The sequence below is a fragment of the Podarcis vaucheri genome (assembly GCF_965113315.1).
Source record: "Podarcis vaucheri genome assembly, chromosome: 2".
Lineage (NCBI taxonomy): Eukaryota > Metazoa > Chordata > Lepidosauria > Squamata > Lacertidae > Podarcis > Podarcis vaucheri.
In genome coordinates this window covers 18077243-18096174 of record NC_138760.1, presented here as the reverse complement: position 1 = coordinate 18096174, position 18932 = coordinate 18077243, and the positions used below count along the sequence as shown (strand labels likewise).

The following is an 18932-nucleotide window of genomic DNA, read 5'->3' as shown; positions in this document are numbered from 1 at the left end:
GATTGGCATGTCCTAGGCTCTGTGGTTTAACTCACAGCGCCACCCGCATCCCTATCCATGTATAATACACCTCCTAATTTTTGACATTATTTTTTAGGAAAAAAACCTAGTCTTATAAACGGAGAAATAAGGTAATTAAGCTAAGAAGAAAGTATGGGCAATGGACAACTTAATGCAAAGTAAGCAAGCTCGTGTATTATTTGAGCTTAGAATGTGTGTGCAAAAAACTGTGGGGAGCGGTGCATTTTGGCACAGATGAAGGAATCAGAAAATTTCACTCCACTGTCTACCTCAGAGCAAGATAAGCTAAACCTTATTTTTCTCAACAAGCTCTGGGTTGTCCCTTGCCCTAAACAACGGAAAAATACCGTCTCCCAGCAACCTCCCTTGGACCAGGTGTGGGGAACCCTTGGCACTCCAGATGTTGTTGAACTACAATTCCCATCAGCCCCAGCTGGCTGGCTTATTCTGAATTCAGGAAAATATGAAGAATGGACTGTGGCTTCCTATGAACACAACCCTACTCCAAAACCTGAAGTGAGAGGACAAGCAAGGGCTGTCCTATCCACATACCTGAGGAAAGTAGCTTACGACAACAGTCTGAGAATCCAAAGAGAACAGCTAAGTGCAAGGGGAACATGTCATGGATCCCACGCCTGGCAAACCAAAAGAAAGAATTATTGTGTGTGTGTGTGTGTGTGTGTGTGTGTGTGTGTGTGTGTGAGAGAGAGAGAGAGAGAGAGAGAGAGAGAGAGAAACACACACACACACCACCCGACATCAAGGTGGAAAACACAGCCAGCAGCAACACAGAACTAAGTTTCCGTGTCGCTAGCACAATAATAATAAATTTATTATTATTATTATTATTATTATTATTATTATTATTATTTATATCCAGCCAAATTTATATCCAGCCAAAGCCGGGCTCAGGGCGACTAACAACAATAAAATAATACAACATTCTAAAATCATTTCATTATAAAATTCATTCAAATCAAATTGATGGGCAACCATTGGGCTAGAGTTCTATGAAGACAGCCAAAGGAGGGAGTCAGGCTGTGCCCTGGCCAAAGGCCTGGTGGAACAGCTCTGTCTTGCAGGCCCTGCGGAAAGATGTCAAGTCCCGCAGGGCCCTAGTCTCTTGTGACAGTGTTCCACCAGATCAGAGCCACAGCCGAAAAAGCCCTGGCTCTAGTTGAGGCCAGCCTAACCTCTCTGTGGCCTGGGACCTTCAGGATGTTTTCGTTTGAAGACCGGAAATTCCTCTGTGGGACATACCAGGAGAGGCAGTCCCAGAAATAACCCCATTTCTGGGTGAGTATACAAAATTTTCACTCTGCATGAAGCAAATAATTGGTGAATTTGCAATCACTAATGTATGGCAGGTGTTACTCCATACACACATGCATGAAAAAGGTTGAAAGCAGCACTCAACCATCCACCACTCTTTATCCAAAATGTGTGTGCAAAAGAGCGGTGGCTTGGTACACGCGAACTCGTAATTCATTACAAGTGATCTGAAATGTGACCCGCTGTATCTTCCTCCTGACTGATGCCACATTAAGAAGAAAAAGTCCTTTAAAAATTCTTAATAAATATCTTTTTTTAAAAAAAAGAAGAAAAAGTCCTTGCCTTGCAGTATCAGCACCATTCGTCATCAAAGTACTAATTAGCAGCTCGTGGCCGTATCTAGCAGCAACATGGAGGGGGGTATTGCCATATTTGTCAGCGCAGTCAATCTCACTGCCTAGAAAAGCAAGCAGGATTCATTATTTACTTTGTTCTTCAAACTGACCAGAAGCAAGGGACAACTCCAGCTTGGCAGGAAGGGAAATGAAATGTACTAGATCAGTGTGCCCATCAATACCTCCGCAAAAGGTATCAGTAAATATCCCCTCAAAAATCCCCAACGCACAGGAGACCACTTGGTCTCCCTGCTCAGTTCCTGTTTGCACTGGCTCAGCCTCTCCTAAACATGCCTCCTTCAACATATATATACTTATTCAAATATATAAAAAATACATGCCCATTACAAAGTATCTTTATATATATATTCTAAGCTAGTTAGTCTAAAAGAGAACAAAGTCAGAAGGAAGAAAATAGGAGAAACCCAAAGAAAGAGAAAACGGAAGAAAGGGAAAAGAAAAAACTAAAGAAAGATAAGCTTTTTTATATGGCAGCCATTTTGTGTTATGCCACAATGCCAAGACAGCCATTTTGTGTAATGTATCACTCCAATGGCGGCCATTTTGTGACTAATGCTCAAAGCACTTCTTCAAAATTCCAGCTGGCAACTCCTGTACTAGATCTGACAAGGAATGATTTTCAGTCCTTTTGGCTCTACTGCTAATGCCTTCATTTTACTTTAAATAACTCACTTATATTTGGGGCATGACTTCAGAACAGTAAGGACATGAGTTAAGCGTGGACCAACTGATGCTTCTGTGGTTCAAGGAATACTGTGAAAACCAAGGGGTTAGATCTCATTTTTATGGAACAATGTAATGGTTTCATTGTATTAAACCTCCTCACAGTAAACTGGACTTTGGTTTTGACTGCCGACCTCAGCGTAAGAAAAGAATTGGCTTAAATTATACACGAGGTAAACCATTGCAAGTGAAACAAAATACGTACATCTGAAATGTCTACAGGCACAACATTACTCTGCAAATTATAAGGAAGAACTGGGAAGGACTGCAAGGAATAGTGAATAACTCTGAAGGAAGACTGTTAAATATTAAGCATAAATACCAACAGGCGACTGAGAGCTTACCGTTTTGTATGAGAATTTGAGAGCGTGTAAACCGTCCGTGAATGGCAGCCATGTGCAAAGGACTCTTCCCTTCTTTACTCTGAAAACATCACAGCAAGTTAGCAAACGGACATGTCCTACTAACTACAATATAAATTTGCCTTTAGTTCTCCCATCCTAGCTGAAACTCCCCACCTCCTACCCTCAAAGCCTGACCGAATCCTGACTTGAGGGCTCATACCTGAAAGTTCACGTCAGCTCCGTTGTTGACGAGAAGTTCCAGGCACAGGGCTCCGTTGGTGGAGACGGCAGCAAAGTGCAGGGGGGTGAAGCCCTTCTCATTGGGCTGATTGACATTGGCGCCGTAGTTGACCAGTTCATTGGCCACAGCATCCTGGCCCATGTAACAGGCAATGTGAAGTGCAGTGTTGCCAAAGAAATTTGGTTCATCAATCTACAAGGACAAGTGTGAAAAGGCAAGCATGTGAATGTGCTGTATCAATGCTGCACAGAGAGGGCTTGGTGAGAAAGAGCAGCAGCTACATTTTTGGGCTGCCCAAGGCCACAGAAGCTCCTTCAAATATTATTATAACAACAACAATTTATTATTTATACCCCGCCCATCTGGCTGAGTTTCCCCAGCCACTCTGGGCGGCTTCCAATCAAGTGTTAAAAACAATACAGCATTAAATATTAAAAACTTCCCTAAACAGGGCTGCCTTCAGATGTCTTTTAAAGAGAAGATAACTGCTTATTTCCTTCACATCTGAAGGGAGGGCGTTCCACAGGGCAGGCGCCACTACCGAGAAGGCCCTCTGTCTGGTTTCCTGTAACCTCACTTCTCGCAATGAGGGAGCCGCCAGAAGGCCCTCGGCGCTGGATCTCAGTGTCTGGGCTGAACGATGGGGGTGGAGACGCTCCTTCAGGTATACACTTGCTTCTTAGCCCAACCTACTGTGCTTGCCTGCTCACATTAACTTTTTATTTTTTCATTTATTTGTTTTTGAGAAAAACAGATCGGCTAGCTAAAAACAGCAGCAGCAGGTATAAGCAGGGAGTTTGTTGAAGCTGGTATAAAACCTTGGGTTTCAATTAAAAGATAAGCAGTACATGCCCTTGCATACATACAGCTTTTTCCTGCCTGTTGCGCTGGTTGTGGAGACAGAATCCAGCAGGCATTAGAAATCACCGGTAAAATAACACCAAGACGGCAGTTAGCATCCACATACAGTTACTTCCAAACATTTATTTTTAAACACCTGTATCTTGAAAACTCGTATCGCAAGGGGGAAGCATTGTTAACACTGGGGCTACCTACATGCATTTAATGATGAAGATCCGTGCGACAAAGCTGCTTCCAGGTTTTTCCATATTGCTGCAATAATCCCCTCCCCTGCAGCACCTAACCTGTCTGAAACTATGCCTGCACATGTTTCAAAGTACAGGTACACACTGTTAAGAGTGCTGTCAGGATAAGCAGGAGCAGTGCCCACTGAGTTGGTACATTCGCAGCACTTGCCTCTACTCCAAGCCTCAGCAGGTGTTTCACAACCTCGATCTGGCCGCTGGCTGCTGCCGTGTGCAACAGTGTGTAACCCTTCTTGTCCTTGCACGTAACGTCAGCTCCTCGGGCCACAAGCAGCTTCAAGACTTCCAGATGCCCTGGGAGGAGGCAATGTACAAGCACAGAGAGGTATAACAAACACAGAGAGGCAACACAGGCAAACACAGAGAGAGACAGCAATTTGAACAAGGCTTCCCACTCCCATACAGATCTGCTCCTTATGTTGGAAGCCAATGAAGGTAGCATTGGACTATAAGGAGGGATAAACCACTCCTGAATCCACAGAACCAAAAATTGCCACGCTTTTTGCGATATTTTGGCTGGTGCTAATAGTTATTGCCGAGCTGTGGATTTTGTTGCCTTAAAAGGTTGTCTGAGCCAATTCACGACGTTATAGACAGCCAAATGTGGTGTTTTCTGCAAGATTTCATTTCTTTGTCCTGCCAGGAATTTCACGAGATCAGGAATCTTTCTCCCTCCTCCCTCCACGGACTGGGTGATAGAAAAAGCACCCAAAACAAGGATATTCGAATTTTAGATTTAGTGCCTACCATACAATGAAAGATTTCAAACTTTTCTTCTCTGCTGCTCTGTGCTTAACAGCTTATGGGCAGATACAGAGGGCATCTGACGCAGGGACAGGGCTGCATACTGTGATCTATATGTTTTCCCTACTTGCCACTTCCATATATGTTTACCTGCTCAACCTCTAGACTTACTTCAGGTTTCTATGCTTTGACAGTCCATTTCTTTCACTTATACCTTTTGTTTTGGTGTTTTTAAGAAAGATAATGGCAGTTTAATTTGAGCACAGTTTTACTTTATATAATTTCATAAACCAAACCTATGGCCCTAAAAGGGTAAATTGCAACCTGTGCGCATTTAACTCGTGAACATTCAAGCTTTACATGCTTGGCAAAGAAAAAAAGGAGGAAGAGTACAAAAGGGATGATTAAACATGCAGCTTTCTTCTTTAATGTAGAAAAAAAGCAGCTCTCCCCTCTCCCCCCCCCTCTTTTCTCAGCTGAAGTGCAAAAAAAGACTAATGAGGTGTTAATAGCTCTAGATAGTATGTTAATAGCTGCTGGCTATCTTAATGACTGTTTGTGTGACTAGGTTCCCTCTGGGTGGAGATATCTTTGAACGAAAAGAAGCCTTCCCCCAAAGAGAACTCCTTCCATTAGGAGAAAAAGAATCAGAAGGTAGTCTTTAAGCAGCAGATTCAACAATCAATCATCATTCTCATCACCATAGCATATTGCGATGGCCTAACTCAGGGGTCTGCAACCTTTAAGACAAAAAGAGCCACTTGGACCCGTTTCCGAAGAAAAAAAAACTGGGAGCCGCAAAACTCGTCATTATAAAAATAACTTTTTTGTCACTTTTTTATTATTTCTTTGTTTGACCCCTCAGAATTACTCCTCCTTATAGAAATAAACATTAAATTAACAAGTTACCTTTTTGTGTGTGTGTGTTCTTCACTCCCCTTCAAAAAGTGACCAGCGAACATGCCCCCTTTCAATGCAGTGACCAGCGTACATGCCCCTTACAATGTAGCGGGCGGGCGGGAAGGTGACGTCGGGACGGTGCGTGACTAACGCACGCACCGCCCCCATGCGACGTCACAGCCAGTCCAGCGCCCGCCATAGTGGGGAGTGTCAGGGCGCACAATGCGCCTCCTCCCCTCGCTAGTATCCGCCCCGGAGCCACGGAAAAGGTGTAAAAGAGCCACATGCGGCTCCGGAGCCGCGGGTTGCAGACCCCTGGCCTAACTCTTGAGGCGAATGAAGCAAGCACACTGAGTACAAATGCCCATGTGCCATTTTCAAAATGGTGCCCAGAGTTAAACCCATCCTTAAGAATTGGGAGGCACCACCACATCAGCGGAGTTTGTACAGTGGTTGGCTCCTTCTTGGGACTCCTGCTCACATGGAGTGCCCTCTGAAGTCATGGTCTTCCTCCACCTTGGCTCTTCACTGGATTCCTGCTTCTGGCCATAATCATGAGTGCTCCCTTTTGTCTCACTTCCTATCAGCTATGTGCAAATGGCCACCCTGTTACTTGGTTTGACTCAGGCCCCACCATATTGTGGAGCAACTGGGAAGCTGGGAGTGGTGCAACCCCAAAGGCATTTTATGTAACGTTTTCTGAGCAATCAGGGCACATCGCTTATCTCTCATTAAAAGGCAAAGATAAAGAACTCCTGACGGTTAAGTCCAGTCAAAAATGGGGTGTGGCACTCATCTTGCTTTTCAGGCTGAGGGAGCCGGTGTTTGTCCACAGACAGCTTTCCATGTCATGTGGAAAGCATGGCTAAACCGCTTCTGGTGCAACGGAACACCGTGATGGAAGCCAGAGTGTCGCAGTAGTACCCACTGTAGATTCCGGTGCATTAGGCGACTGGGCGTATAAGATGGTATCTTTTTACATATAAGCTCCTCCTCAAAGATCCATGTATATGATTACAACACACACTCTCGCTCTTGTGTGTGTGTGTGTGTGTGATCACAACACACACGCTCTCTCTCACACAAACGAGAGAGAGAGAGAGAGAGAGAGAGAGAGAGAGAGAGAGAGAGATATCAGAGGGCCTGCAAAAGGAAGAGAAAAACATACCAAGGAAGGCTGCCCAATGTATTGGCTGTCTCTCCTTCTTGTCGCATGTGCTCAGATTGGCCCCTTTATTTAAGAGCAGGTTAACCATCTAAGAAAAGGTGGAGAAGAAAAGAGTCATAAACAGGAATTTATTATTATTATTTTTTACAAAAGCATGTCCATTTACTTAGAACTTCCTGCTGGTGCAGTGCTGTAAAATCAGCACCTGTCTCCTTGGGCTTTATTATTTAGGGCTTTTTAAGGCAATCTCTGTACTGCTTAACATATGAAAATATATCTAAGTGGTGTACAGGAAAATAAAACAAAAGCAACAACAAATGTCACAGAAATAACAAATAAAGCCACATTAACGAATAAATACAAATATAAATTCTGAGCCATTTCCCCACTCAGCTCCTCTCTTCTGGGCACCTACTCATACACAGTTTCCATGCGGTTAGGTGATGCCCCAAAGACCACCTTTATTACATAAGAGAAATGTGTCCTCGACTGGGAGCCAGGTTTTATTTCTCAGCAAAGCTAGCTTTGGAAGGCAGATAAGCATGTAACTGCACCTCTGCCTGGCAATTAAGTAGGAAAGTGACACTATACACAATCTGAAGAAAGGGGCCAGCATTTTGAGCTTCCAAACAAAATGAAATTCTGGCACTTTTATAGCTGAGGTTACCCTTTCCATCATTCTGTATTGTCTCCCTTGTGGTTGGCATTTCTGGGGCAGGAGGATGTATCCAACAAGAGGCACACTCAGAACAGATCTGCTGATATTAATGGACATAACGGAGGTATATTAAATGCAATGGGTCATCTGTGAGCAGGACTCATGTTAGATACAACCCCGCATGCTGAACTTTTGTTCCTGTTTTGTTGTTGTGCAGGAAGGAAGGCTGAAATATATACCGTATTTTTCGCCCCATAGGGCGCACCGGCCCATAGGGCGCACCTAGTTTTTTTTGGGGGGGGGAATCAAGGGAAATTTTTTTATCCCCCCCCCCCCCGCAGCCATCCCCAAGCTAGAAGAGGGAGACGGAGCGCTCCGTCTCCCTCTTCTGCCTTCAGGGACAGCCTCCCTAGCCTCTGTGGGGCAGCGGCTTGCCCCGTCGTCCCCTGAGCTTGTGGGGCTGGCGGTGGGGAGAAGCTTGCTTCTCCCCACCGCCAGCCTCCAAACCAGGTCGGGGAATAGCGGCGCTCCGCCTCCCCGTTGTCCCCCGAGCTTGTGGGGCTGGCCGATATCTGCCCAAAGCCCGGGGTGTGCTCCGGAGCGTTACCCGTGCTTCGGACTGCCGCCTGCAAGCCTTGCGAGCCCGGCGGGAACTCCTGCCGGGCTCGCAAGGCTTGCGGATAGCTTCCTGAAGCCTGGAGAGCGAGAGGGGTCAGTGCGCACCGACCCCTCTCGCTCTCCAGGCTTCAGCGAAAGCCTGCATTCGCCCCATAGGACGCACACACATTTCCCCTTCATTTTTGGAGGGGGAAAAGTGCATCCTATAGGGCGAAAAATACAGTAGTTCACTCTTCTGTGCGCTTCCTCTGTGTTTGAAATACTGGTGGCGGGAGAAGAGGAACCACATTTTCTGAGAATCTTCTTTAAAGCTATAAGGACTAGAAACTTGTTTCTCTTCAAAAAGCGAAAGCACAGCCAGCAGGGTCCCTGTGACAACTGCTAGATTCTACATTATAGGCCATATGACAGGCTCCAGAGCACAAATGCAGATATGCAACACCTTGAACATATTGCCCAAAGAGTTCCTGTCATCATTCAGGGAGTCTGTAGGAGGAGCAAAGGATCCCTTCTTGTGATTATAGGACCCTAAAGGTCAGAATTACAAACATATGTATCAACACCACTGCATCTGCTTCTGTGACTTGGTTGCATCTGCTCTTACATTGGTTTTTCAGGTGCTTTATTGTTTTTCAGGTGCTTTTGACGGTTTTTAAACATTTTTATTTTCTTCTTAATTGTATTCTTTTAATCAAAGAAGTCTTTGCCAACCTGGGCTTCTTTGGAAGGAAGTCAATAGATTAAATAAATATCAGGGGGAAGCAGGTTTTAGGAAGGGCCAACAACGTGCACAAGTGGCAGAGGGGAGCTGAACTTGCTCCCTACCTGTTGCTTGTCTGCTGCAACCCAACCCTGACAGCCTGCTCTTTTTGCCTGAAGGTAAATCTCTCCTCCAAGAAACAAGTTTGAAACCGTGGGAGGAAAGAAGTGGGTTGCAAAGGGCGGGGTTGCACCAGAAAAGTGTCAAGCAGAAAGGTGTTTCCTCACAACAACAGCAGCTACTTGAGTTTCACAGCGTGAGTTTTCCACGCAGTGTTGTTCTGTCTTAAGCCCCAAATGCTTTTCGGACTAGACCCCTCCCCCCATTCCAATACTTATCCAACAGAGCTGGAATGCACAGAAAACCCTCCATGAAAAGAAGCGCACCCTTACCTCAATGTGCCCACTGTGTACAGCATGGTGCAGTGCTGTCCGGCCGGTGCGGTCTGCCACATTAACACTACTTAGCAGGGCGATGATGGCCTCAGCACACTTGGTGGCTCTGTTGGCAGCGGCAACGTGCAGTGGTGTTTGCCAATACTTGTCGCGAGCGTTGACGTCCGCAGAGTGCTTTAGGAGGAGGTTAAGTGCCTTCTGCCAGGGACAGAACACAGACAGAAAGGTCTTTTTTAAAAGACTGCTTGAGCAAGGCAAAGAATCGCTAGAGGAATACAGTGGTTCCTCGGGTTACATACAATTCAGGTTACATACGTTTCAGGTTACAGACTCCGCTAACCCAGAAATAGTACCTCGGGTTAAGAACTTTGCTTCAGGATGAGAACAGATTTTTATATATATATAATGATATTTATTGAAAAAAGAATTTTTAAAATTACAAAGAAAAAAAAGACAAAATTACAGAGAAAAAAGACAAAAATAGAAAAAATAAAAATAAAACCATCATTTTCAAATTCTCCACTTTTATTACCTTCTTTCCATGACCTCCTCCTCTTCCCATCTCTTGTATCTTGATTAATAATTGTCACAGCAAATCCTTTCCATAATTCATAATATTCTGTCATTACATTACCTTGCTCTATTTTCATCTTATCTTATAAAAAACCTTAAAACTTAAATCTTATTTTTACCAGCTTCTCATAACCATTGCCTTTTTACCTAATTCTTTAAACATTCTTACAAGAGCCAAGTAATTTCATTTCAACATTTTTGCAACGTTCATAAAACATTTCTGATGATAAAAAAGAGAATAAAAACAATCCAATCTTCTTCCAGCGTCCCCTCCCCCCGGTCCTGGGATTGTCAGTCCTTTTTATCCCAATAGTCTGGCACATTAACCTGGTGATCTTATATCCGAGGCCTTCAAATCTCTTCCATGTCCCTTCCGCAAGGATGAGAACAGAAATTGTGCTCCGGCGGCGCGGCAGCAGCAGGAGGCCCCATTAGCTAAAGTGGTGCTTCAGGTTAAGTACAGTTCCAGGTTAAGAACAAACCTCCGGAATGAATTAAGTTCTTAACCCGCGGTACTCGAGGAACAAGCTGCATGGCAGAACTGGAATTTTAAAACAAAGCTAACCTAAAACACTGCATAATCTGCTGCTGGGAAATATCAAAAGGACCAAGAGCATTCTTGTATGAGGCACTACAAGTTGCAGTGATCTAGCAGAGCTAAGTGGGCACACAATGAGGAACGCTGATGGCTGAAAGAGGAGCCAACACTGTAAGGCACAACTCAATATATCCCTCATCCTATTACCAATTCCTTCTCTCCTTCATCTTCTTAACCCTGCGAGGCTCAAAAAGCCCCAAACCAGGGTAGAACATCTGGGAAGTTAGGAAATCAGGTCTTGGTGTCCATTATTGGCTGGTCTGCTGGTGGCAAAGAGTTTTAAGTATTACAGGCACCTGCTATACGCAGAATATTAAACAAAGCACCTGAATTGATGCAACAACTAAAAAGGCAATAATGTGAAACCGTCTCCTTTTGCCCCAATTCCCAAGGTGCCAAGAATGTTCGGATTCATGCTTTCAGTGTGTCAAGCCTTCGAGCTCAAATGAGATTTGTCTGAATTCTAAGGAAGTCTTCTCTCTAAAAGCAGCTTACTGTCAGGTCAAAGCTTCAAGATCTAGACAGCTAGGGTGAGAGTGTTAGAGACTACCAGAGAAGAGGGTGGGGAGGCAGCAGCAAGGGTTCATGTGAGCCTCAGGTGGGGGCAGGAGATGAGAAACCAGTCAGGAAGGGCTTTAGATCCAAGGCCTCACAAACACAGCGGCTGGCTTGGTTTCAATAATATGCCCACGCTGCCTGGTATAGGATTACAGCCAACAAAGTAACTGTGCAAGCAGAAGGACATCCGCTCATGCAATGCGACTTCTGCCACATCAGCTCTGGGTTTCCCTCTAGCTCTCCAGAGCAGATTTGGGGGGCGTCACGAAGAGTAAGATGGCTTTCTCTGGTTGGGGTTGCACTCCCCTGGAAGGAGCAGGTTTGTAGCTTGGGGGTAATCCCTGGATCCAACATTTTCACTTGAGGCTCAGATGGCCTTGAGGACTTGGGGGGGGGGGCCGCCTGTTTTCAGCTACACCCCCTTTTGGAAAGTGAGGACTTGCTCATAGTACTTCATGCTCTGGTGGCTGTGGAATTCCCTGCCCACATAGATGCATCTGCTACCTTCACTATACAGCTTTCAGCAAATGTTGAAGATCACCTGTTTACACCTGAGACCTGTGTTTTTAAGACCCACCCTATTTCTGTGGCAGTAATTTGTTTTAACTGTTTTTAATACAGTGGTACCATGGCGCTTAGTTGTCAAACAAATCGGCTCTTGAACGCCGCAAACTCGGAAATAAGTGTTTTGGTTTGCAAATGTTTTTAGGAAGCCAAATGTCTGACGCGGCTTCCGCTTGGGTGTAGGAAGCTCCTGCAGCCAATCGGAAGCCTTGGTTTCCGAACGGTTTTGGGAGTTGAACGGACTCCCGGAACGGATTAAGTCTGAGAACCAAGGAACCACTGTACAGAATTTTAAATCCTGGGACCTGCTAGGGAATGATGAACAATAAATGTAATACAGTGGTACCTTGGGTTAAGTACTTAATTCGTTCCGGAGGTCCGTACTTAACCTGAAACTGTTCTTAACCTGAAGCACCACTTTAGCTAATGGGGCCTCCTGTTGCTGCCGCGCCGCCGGAACACAATTTCTGTTCTCATCCTGAAGCAAAGTTCTTAACTTGAGGCACTATTTCTGGGTTAGCGGAGTCTGTATGTATGTAACCTGAAGCGTATGTAACCTGAGGTACCACTGTACCTGTACAGTGGTACCTTGGGTTACATACGCTTCAGGTTGCATACGCTTCAGGTTACAGACTCCGCTAACCCAGAAATATTACCTCGGATTAAGAACTTTGCTTCAGGATGAGAACAGAAATCATGCTCTGGCGGCACGGCAGCAACAGGAGGCCCCATTAGCTAAAGTGGTGCTTCAGGTTAAGAACAGTTTCAGATTAAGTACGGACCTCCGGAATGAATTAAGTACTTAACCCGAGGTACCACTGTAGTAGCAATGATACTACTACTGTACAAGCATGTAATTTTGCTCACATAATGACTTTGTCAGATTCAACCCATACAGTTTGCTGAAGCCACCATAGGAGTTCCTAGTTCTCTCTCTGGTGACTTCTAGAGTGATCCTGCCGCTAAGTAATTGTGATCCTGTAGCTAACAAATGCTCTTTGGTGGCCCGCGAGGTGTAAGAAGCTTGGCAGGAGCCAAAAGCAGCCCAAGGGCCTACATTTTTCCTCATTTGCGTAAGGAAATATACCACAGTCTCTCCTCGCTGCCTTACAAACTCAGGAGTAGGAACCACCCACCCTGCCCTCGGAAGTCAAGCATCAATAAAAAGGCTGACGCTTTTCTGAAGCAAAGAGGTGAATTAATTGAGCCAGCTTAAGTGGTGCTTCTCGGCTGCTGGAAATGGCCTGAAGCTGTGAGGTCAGCAGGAAAAGGCAATTACACAAGTTAACAGACTCTGCTGAGGAACAGCGGAAGCTTTTCCAGGAGGACAGTCTCTTGGGAGCCCAGTCTTTGTGCAATTAAGGGCATAAAACTTACTCCACAATCATCTGTACAAAAAAAAAAGCGACTTTCTGCTTTTACAGAGAAATATAGCAACACATTACAACAGCACCCTTAGGATGAAAAGCTGCCCTATTATCAAGTTATGGATGTTATCCTACTCACGGCAATGCAAACTTCTCTACCTCTCAATTAATGTAGCAGCGTTTAAGATAATACATCAGTTAGGAAAGGGGTGGCATTTTCTACAATGCTGTGTCAAGAACAGACTGTGATAATAATATCAAATATATAAAAGAATGGATGGGTTACGGTATTTTTCGTATACAGTGGTACCTCGGGTTACATACGCTTCAGGTTACACACTCCGCTAACCCAGAAATAGTGCTTCAGGTTAAGAACTTTGCTTCAGGATGAGAACAGAAATCGGGCTCCAGCGGTGCGGCGGCAGAAGGAGGCCCCATTAGCTAAAGTGGTGCTTCAGGTTAAGTACAGTTCCAGGTTAAGAACAGACCTCTGGAACGAATTAAATACTTAACATGAGGTACCACTGTATTTGCATACACACACACACACACACACACACACTATATATATTCCTACACATTTTTGTGCCTTTTTATTTTTCCTTGTATCAGTTTATTTCTTTATAATTGAAACCTTTTCAATAAAATACTAATACTAACATTTTATTTTACTTTTTAAAAAAGAACAGTCTGAGAGAAAATTAAGGTAACTGTAGTTTACTGCACTATTTAGATCCCTGAGTGTGCATGTGTGTGTCTGTGGGCAAAAGGGAGCTTCCATGTCCATGCATTCTGCGCAAATCTCCATTCCTAATCCTGCTAAAAATGCTCACTGGAAGCAGCCTTGTCTCTGTGACACAGGGCCAGATTAGGTTCATAATGCATTCAGCTTGTGCAGAAATTGCAGATCTTGGCACTCTGGGATGCAGAATATTGATTTATGACTTTAAAGTAAACCAGTGAAGCCTTGCAAACAAGTGTACAAAAGTTACTAACCTTATTTTCTACACAGTTCTAAATTAGCTGTTTTTGGACAAAAAGTTGGGAGTGGGTAGAGGAGGAGCTTTTACTGATCTTTCCTGCCTGGTCACCTGATCCTTTCTCTGCACCAGGTGACAAGCCTAGACTAACTTGTCCAGTTATAGGGGACAGTTTCAATTTGTACAGCTCAGGCATATGGACAGGATCCATGGAAGGGTGAGGCTATGTGTGTACTCCACACTTGCCCTTCTTGGCTTATAATAGCTGCCAAGGGAACTGACCAAGCAGGGGCACTACAGTGGTACCTCTAGATACAAACGGGATCCGTTCCGGAGCCCCGTTCACATCTAGAGGTAAACGTATCTAGCGATGGCACGTCTGCGCACGCGCACGTCGCTTTTGCGCATGCACGTGACATCATTTTGAGCGTCTGCACATGCGAAAGCGACGAAACCCGGAAGTAACACGCTCCGTTACTTCCGGGTTGCCGCAGAGCACAACTCAAACGTGCTCAACTTGAAGCAAATTTAACCCGAGGTATGACTGTAATATTTTTTAAGAAGCTTCCTTGAACCTCATCATATTGGATAATTTCTCTTGCCTGTCCACAGTACTCCATTTCTGGGCAAGACGCCTGAGTTTGTGAGTGGCATCACACTCCAGGTAGGCAAGGTGGATTATTTAGATCCATTTCAATCTTACTTCAAGTCTGATTATGGGACTGAGGCAGATTTAGTCACCTTAGTGGGCTATATACACCAGGAATCGGCAGAGGGGATATCTCTCTGTTGGTTCTGCAAGACCATCTAGGCAGCTTTCAATACCATCAACTCTCGTAATCATCTGACTGGGACAGGACTTGCAGGCTTCATTTTGTGGAGTTCCAGGGGTAGTTCTAGAAGGTGCTGCTGGGGGATTCCTATTCAACCCCTTGGCCAATGTCCTAGTTCCATCTTGTACCCAGTTCTATTTAGCATCCACATTAAACCACTAATTTTTAGGGTTTGGTGTCACCAATGTACTAATGATACCCAACTCTCTCTCTCCCTTTTCCATCAAATTCCAGGGAAGCCGGTCCATGTTTTGAATTGGTAATAGACAAGAGTAAGGGTAACAAATTGAAGCTTAATTCCGACAAAATAGGCATTCAGTAGAAATGCTGACCATGGAATGGGGTAGTAAGTAAAAGTAAAAAAATTCCTTCCAGTAGCACCTTAAAGACCAACTAAGTTAGTTCTTGGTATGAGCTTTCGCGTGCATGCACACTTCTTCAGATAAGAAATGGAATGGGGGTTATGGAACGTAACACACTATTCTGTAATTTCCCTCATTCCAGCAAACTTCAAGGACAGGTAACTCTGACTTCATACTCTTTTCAGGTACACAACTGATTTGTCCATCCATGTTACTTAAAGGGGAGGGGGAAGGTACTGGCTACAGCAATCGGAAATCTGAGGGACACAAGATGTAGCAGGACCCCTCCTCACTTGAAACTTACACAGCTACATTAAGTCACAATAAGGCCCACAAAGATGAACTGCAAGGAAGGCAACAGGTCTTGCTCCACCTTTCACGATTAAGGTAATTCTTGTTTGCAGACATTCAAGATAGCTACTGGTTTTCATTGTGACCCAGGGTAAGCACTGGCATATGAAGGGGGAAATGAAGTTGCCGAAAGGGTGGCTGTAGGAGGGCCCTATGAGAAAGAGCGTTTCCTTTGCCACTTTAACAGGATGAATGAAAACAGGTCAAAGGAACTAGTACCCACCTCATTGCGAGAAGCTGCAGCACGGTGTAACGGGGTGAGCCAAAGGGTGTCCTTTGCATTAACGTTAGCACCTGCCCAAGGTGGATAGGAGAGATAAAGCAAGATCATATACTGACGAAAAGCATCCCTTGTCCCTGCACCCAATATTAGAATCCATTTATCCCCTTAAAATGCAATCCTAACCATGTTTTACTCAGAAGTATTGCTGAATTCAATGGGGCTTGCTTCCTGGTAAGTGGAGCTAGGATTGTAGCCATTATCTCACCATGTATTTGCAGATATGGGTCTTACTTGTTTTGCAACAAAAATGGCAGCAGACGGATTAAGAGGAAGAGAACATTGGCACTGTATTCAGAAAATGCCCACCATTCAAAAAGCTAAGCTGCAAATCAGTTGTGCACATATTGATTGTGCTATTGCTTAGACTGAAGAGCATGGTATTATCAATACCACAACATCTCAAGGTTAATGTTATGTTGGCCTCCTGAACTGTACAAAATCCAGTCTCACTTCCACTAACTTTAACTGTGCAACTGATAAAGGCAGTCCAGTTGTTTAAATGAAAAGAACCTCTGACTCACAGAACTTTCTCACAAGGACAGAGATGCAAAATTCTTCTTAACGAAAGATACCATGTTCAGAAGCCATGCTTAAACATGCTTGAAAAGGAAGAATAATTAGTTTGTACAAGTAGGATCACACAATTTAGTGTCCCAATCCTCATCGAAAGAGAAATATCTGAAAACCGGCAGCTTTCAAAAACTAACGCTTGTTTTAAAATTATATACCATCAATAGCCAACTTCTTCCATGACCATTAACTTGGAGACATTTAGCATATGCGTTGAGAACCATCTGTGCTGGCTTCACTGTCCAGAAAGCCAACTCTGCCCTGCAATCTACACAGGAAGAGTTACAGTGGATAGAGCTGTCTGTTTCAAAATAGCTTCACTGAATTCGAACATTTCCATAAATCTTTGCTGCTGCAGAATCATGACTCCAATAATATTACTAGTAGCAATCTGCTAACTTTAGCACTTTTAATATGAAAGCACTTTACGATCCTCTCATTCATTCTTGTGACTGTTTAAATTGTAGATCATTATAATTCCTGCCTTAAAGGCCTGTTAACAGAGGATGAGAAATAGCAATTTGCCTGAAGCTGGAACTGAACATGGAATATACAGCTACCACCCCAGTTTAAAGTCAGTGTTCTCAACTGCAGGACTGCACAGGATCTACAGTGGTGCCTCGCAAGATGAAAAGAATCCGTTCTGTGATTCTCTTCGTCTAGCGATTTTTTCGTCTTGCGAAGCAAGCCCATTGATGGATTAGCAGATTAGTGCTATTAGCGGCTTATCGGATCAGCTGATAAGCGGCTTAGAAAAGAGTGGGAGGAAAATAACGCACAGAAACTCGCAAGACATTTTCATCTTGCGAAGCAAGCCAATAGGAGATTCGTTTTGCGAAGCACCTCCAAAACGGAAAACTCTTTCGTCTAGCAAGTTTTCCGTCTTGCGAGGCATTCGTCTTGTGGGGCACCACTGTATCAGTGTTACTCGATCCTCTTTGTGACTCTGCCCCCCTGACAGTTTAGGCAGTGATATATACAAGTCTGCACCAAACTGCCACCAGTTCCCTCAGGATAGAAAGAGGTTTTCTTTTTCTATTCAGCAAAAGCCCTGAAGCTGCTAGACCTGACCTCTTTCACCTCTTATCAACCAGAACATACACCTTCACTTCTTACCTGATAGTATTAGGAGTTCAAGAATAGGGGCGTCTCCCAAGTATGCAGCTGCATGCAAAGGGGTTCGTCTCTCTTGGTCCTGGTTTGGGGAAACACAATAGAGATAAATGGAAGATGTTAAAGTGGAATCTAAAAGCCATGGAAGGAATCCAGCATAGCACTAAGGCAATTGTTTCATCAGTGCAATGGTTTGTGCTTGTGCAACAGAACATTCGCCTCCTCCCCTTCCCCTGCTCCAGAGGGTTGAGGGAAACCCCTAGAACAGATTCAAGGGAATATGATGCAATGGGACCAGCTACTAGAATACTGAGGGACGCGGGTGGTGCTGTGGGTTAAACCACAGAGCCTAGGACTTGCCGATCAGAAGGTCGGCGGTTCGAATCCCCGTGATGGGGTGAGCTCCCGTTGTTTGGTCCCTGCTCCTGCCAACCTAGCAGTTCGAAAGCACGTCAAAGTGCAAGTAGATAAATAGGTACCACTCCGGCGGGAAGGTAAACGGTGTTTCTGTGCGCTGCTCTGGTTCGCCAGAAGCAGCTTAGTCATGCTGGCCACATGACCCGGAAGCTGTCTGCGGACAAACGCAGGTTCCCTTGGCCAATAAAGCGAGATGAGCGCCGCAACCCCAGAGTCGGTCACGACTGGACCTAATGGTCAGGGGTCCCTTTACCTTTACTAGAATACTGTTCCATGCTGTTCCATGCCATCCAATCTTTTCAGTCTATAGACCAATTACCTTGATGTGCTGAAATATGTAGCAATATATCTGAGCTAATCTATCCAGTGACAAATTGAAGCTTAAGACCTTATATAGGAAAAGTTGTGCAAAGACAAAGTAGCCGAAATTTTAAAACTGGTTGCTAACCCACGGCATTACCAACTGCAACCCTCAAAACGTGTCTGCCACAAGCCATGAAAGTTTGCTTAAAGAGTGGATCACCTTCAGCCAGGAGCAACTGTACACCCTGTAAGAAGAAAATCCATATGCCTGTTCTGCCCCACTGCTTTTCCCCAGTAACAATGGAAGGTACACTGGCTGGTCTGCTGGATCTCACTAGCTGATCACAGTGACATGACCTATGTAGGATACTGATTCAAAAAGCCTGCACTGCATTCGAATTTGATTGACTATTCTTAACTGCTGCCAAGTTAAATGAGCTTAGTAAACTCAGATATATTGTTGGAGGATTTATTCATCTAACTTTTACTTTGGTTGCTTTTAATGAGTCTCACAGATAGCTTAACTAAGATGATGATAATTTATACTCTGCTCATCTGAATGGGTTGTTCAAGCCACTCTGGGCAGCTTCCAACATAATAAAAGCATAGCAAAAAGATCAAACATTAAAAGCTTACAACCACCACCACATAATAGTAGTAGTAGTAGTAGTAGTAGTAGTAATAATAATAATAA

At 44.4% G+C, this 18932-nt stretch overlaps 1 protein-coding gene across 2 annotated transcripts in view; it reads right to left on the bottom strand.

Moving 5' to 3' along the window:
* The window catches only part of ANKRD52 (ankyrin repeat domain 52), a 60178-nt gene that overhangs the window by 26446 nt on the left and 14800 nt on the right, over window positions 1–18932 (bottom strand). For both annotated transcript variants that reach the window (XM_082212414.1, XM_082212413.1), the window contains exons 3-11: window positions 17522–17600; window positions 15776–15846; window positions 9364–9564; window positions 6936–7023; window positions 4275–4417; window positions 2997–3209; window positions 2777–2855; window positions 1636–1750; window positions 574–656 (exon numbers count right to left, since the gene is read on the bottom strand). In XM_082212414.1, the coding sequence (XP_082068540.1) occupies window positions 574–656; window positions 1636–1750; window positions 2777–2855; window positions 2997–3209; window positions 4275–4417; window positions 6936–7023; window positions 9364–9564; window positions 15776–15846; window positions 17522–17600 (1072 nt within the window). The remainder of the gene's footprint in view (window positions 1–573; window positions 657–1635; window positions 1751–2776; window positions 2856–2996; window positions 3210–4274; window positions 4418–6935; window positions 7024–9363; window positions 9565–15775; window positions 15847–17521; window positions 17601–18932) is intronic.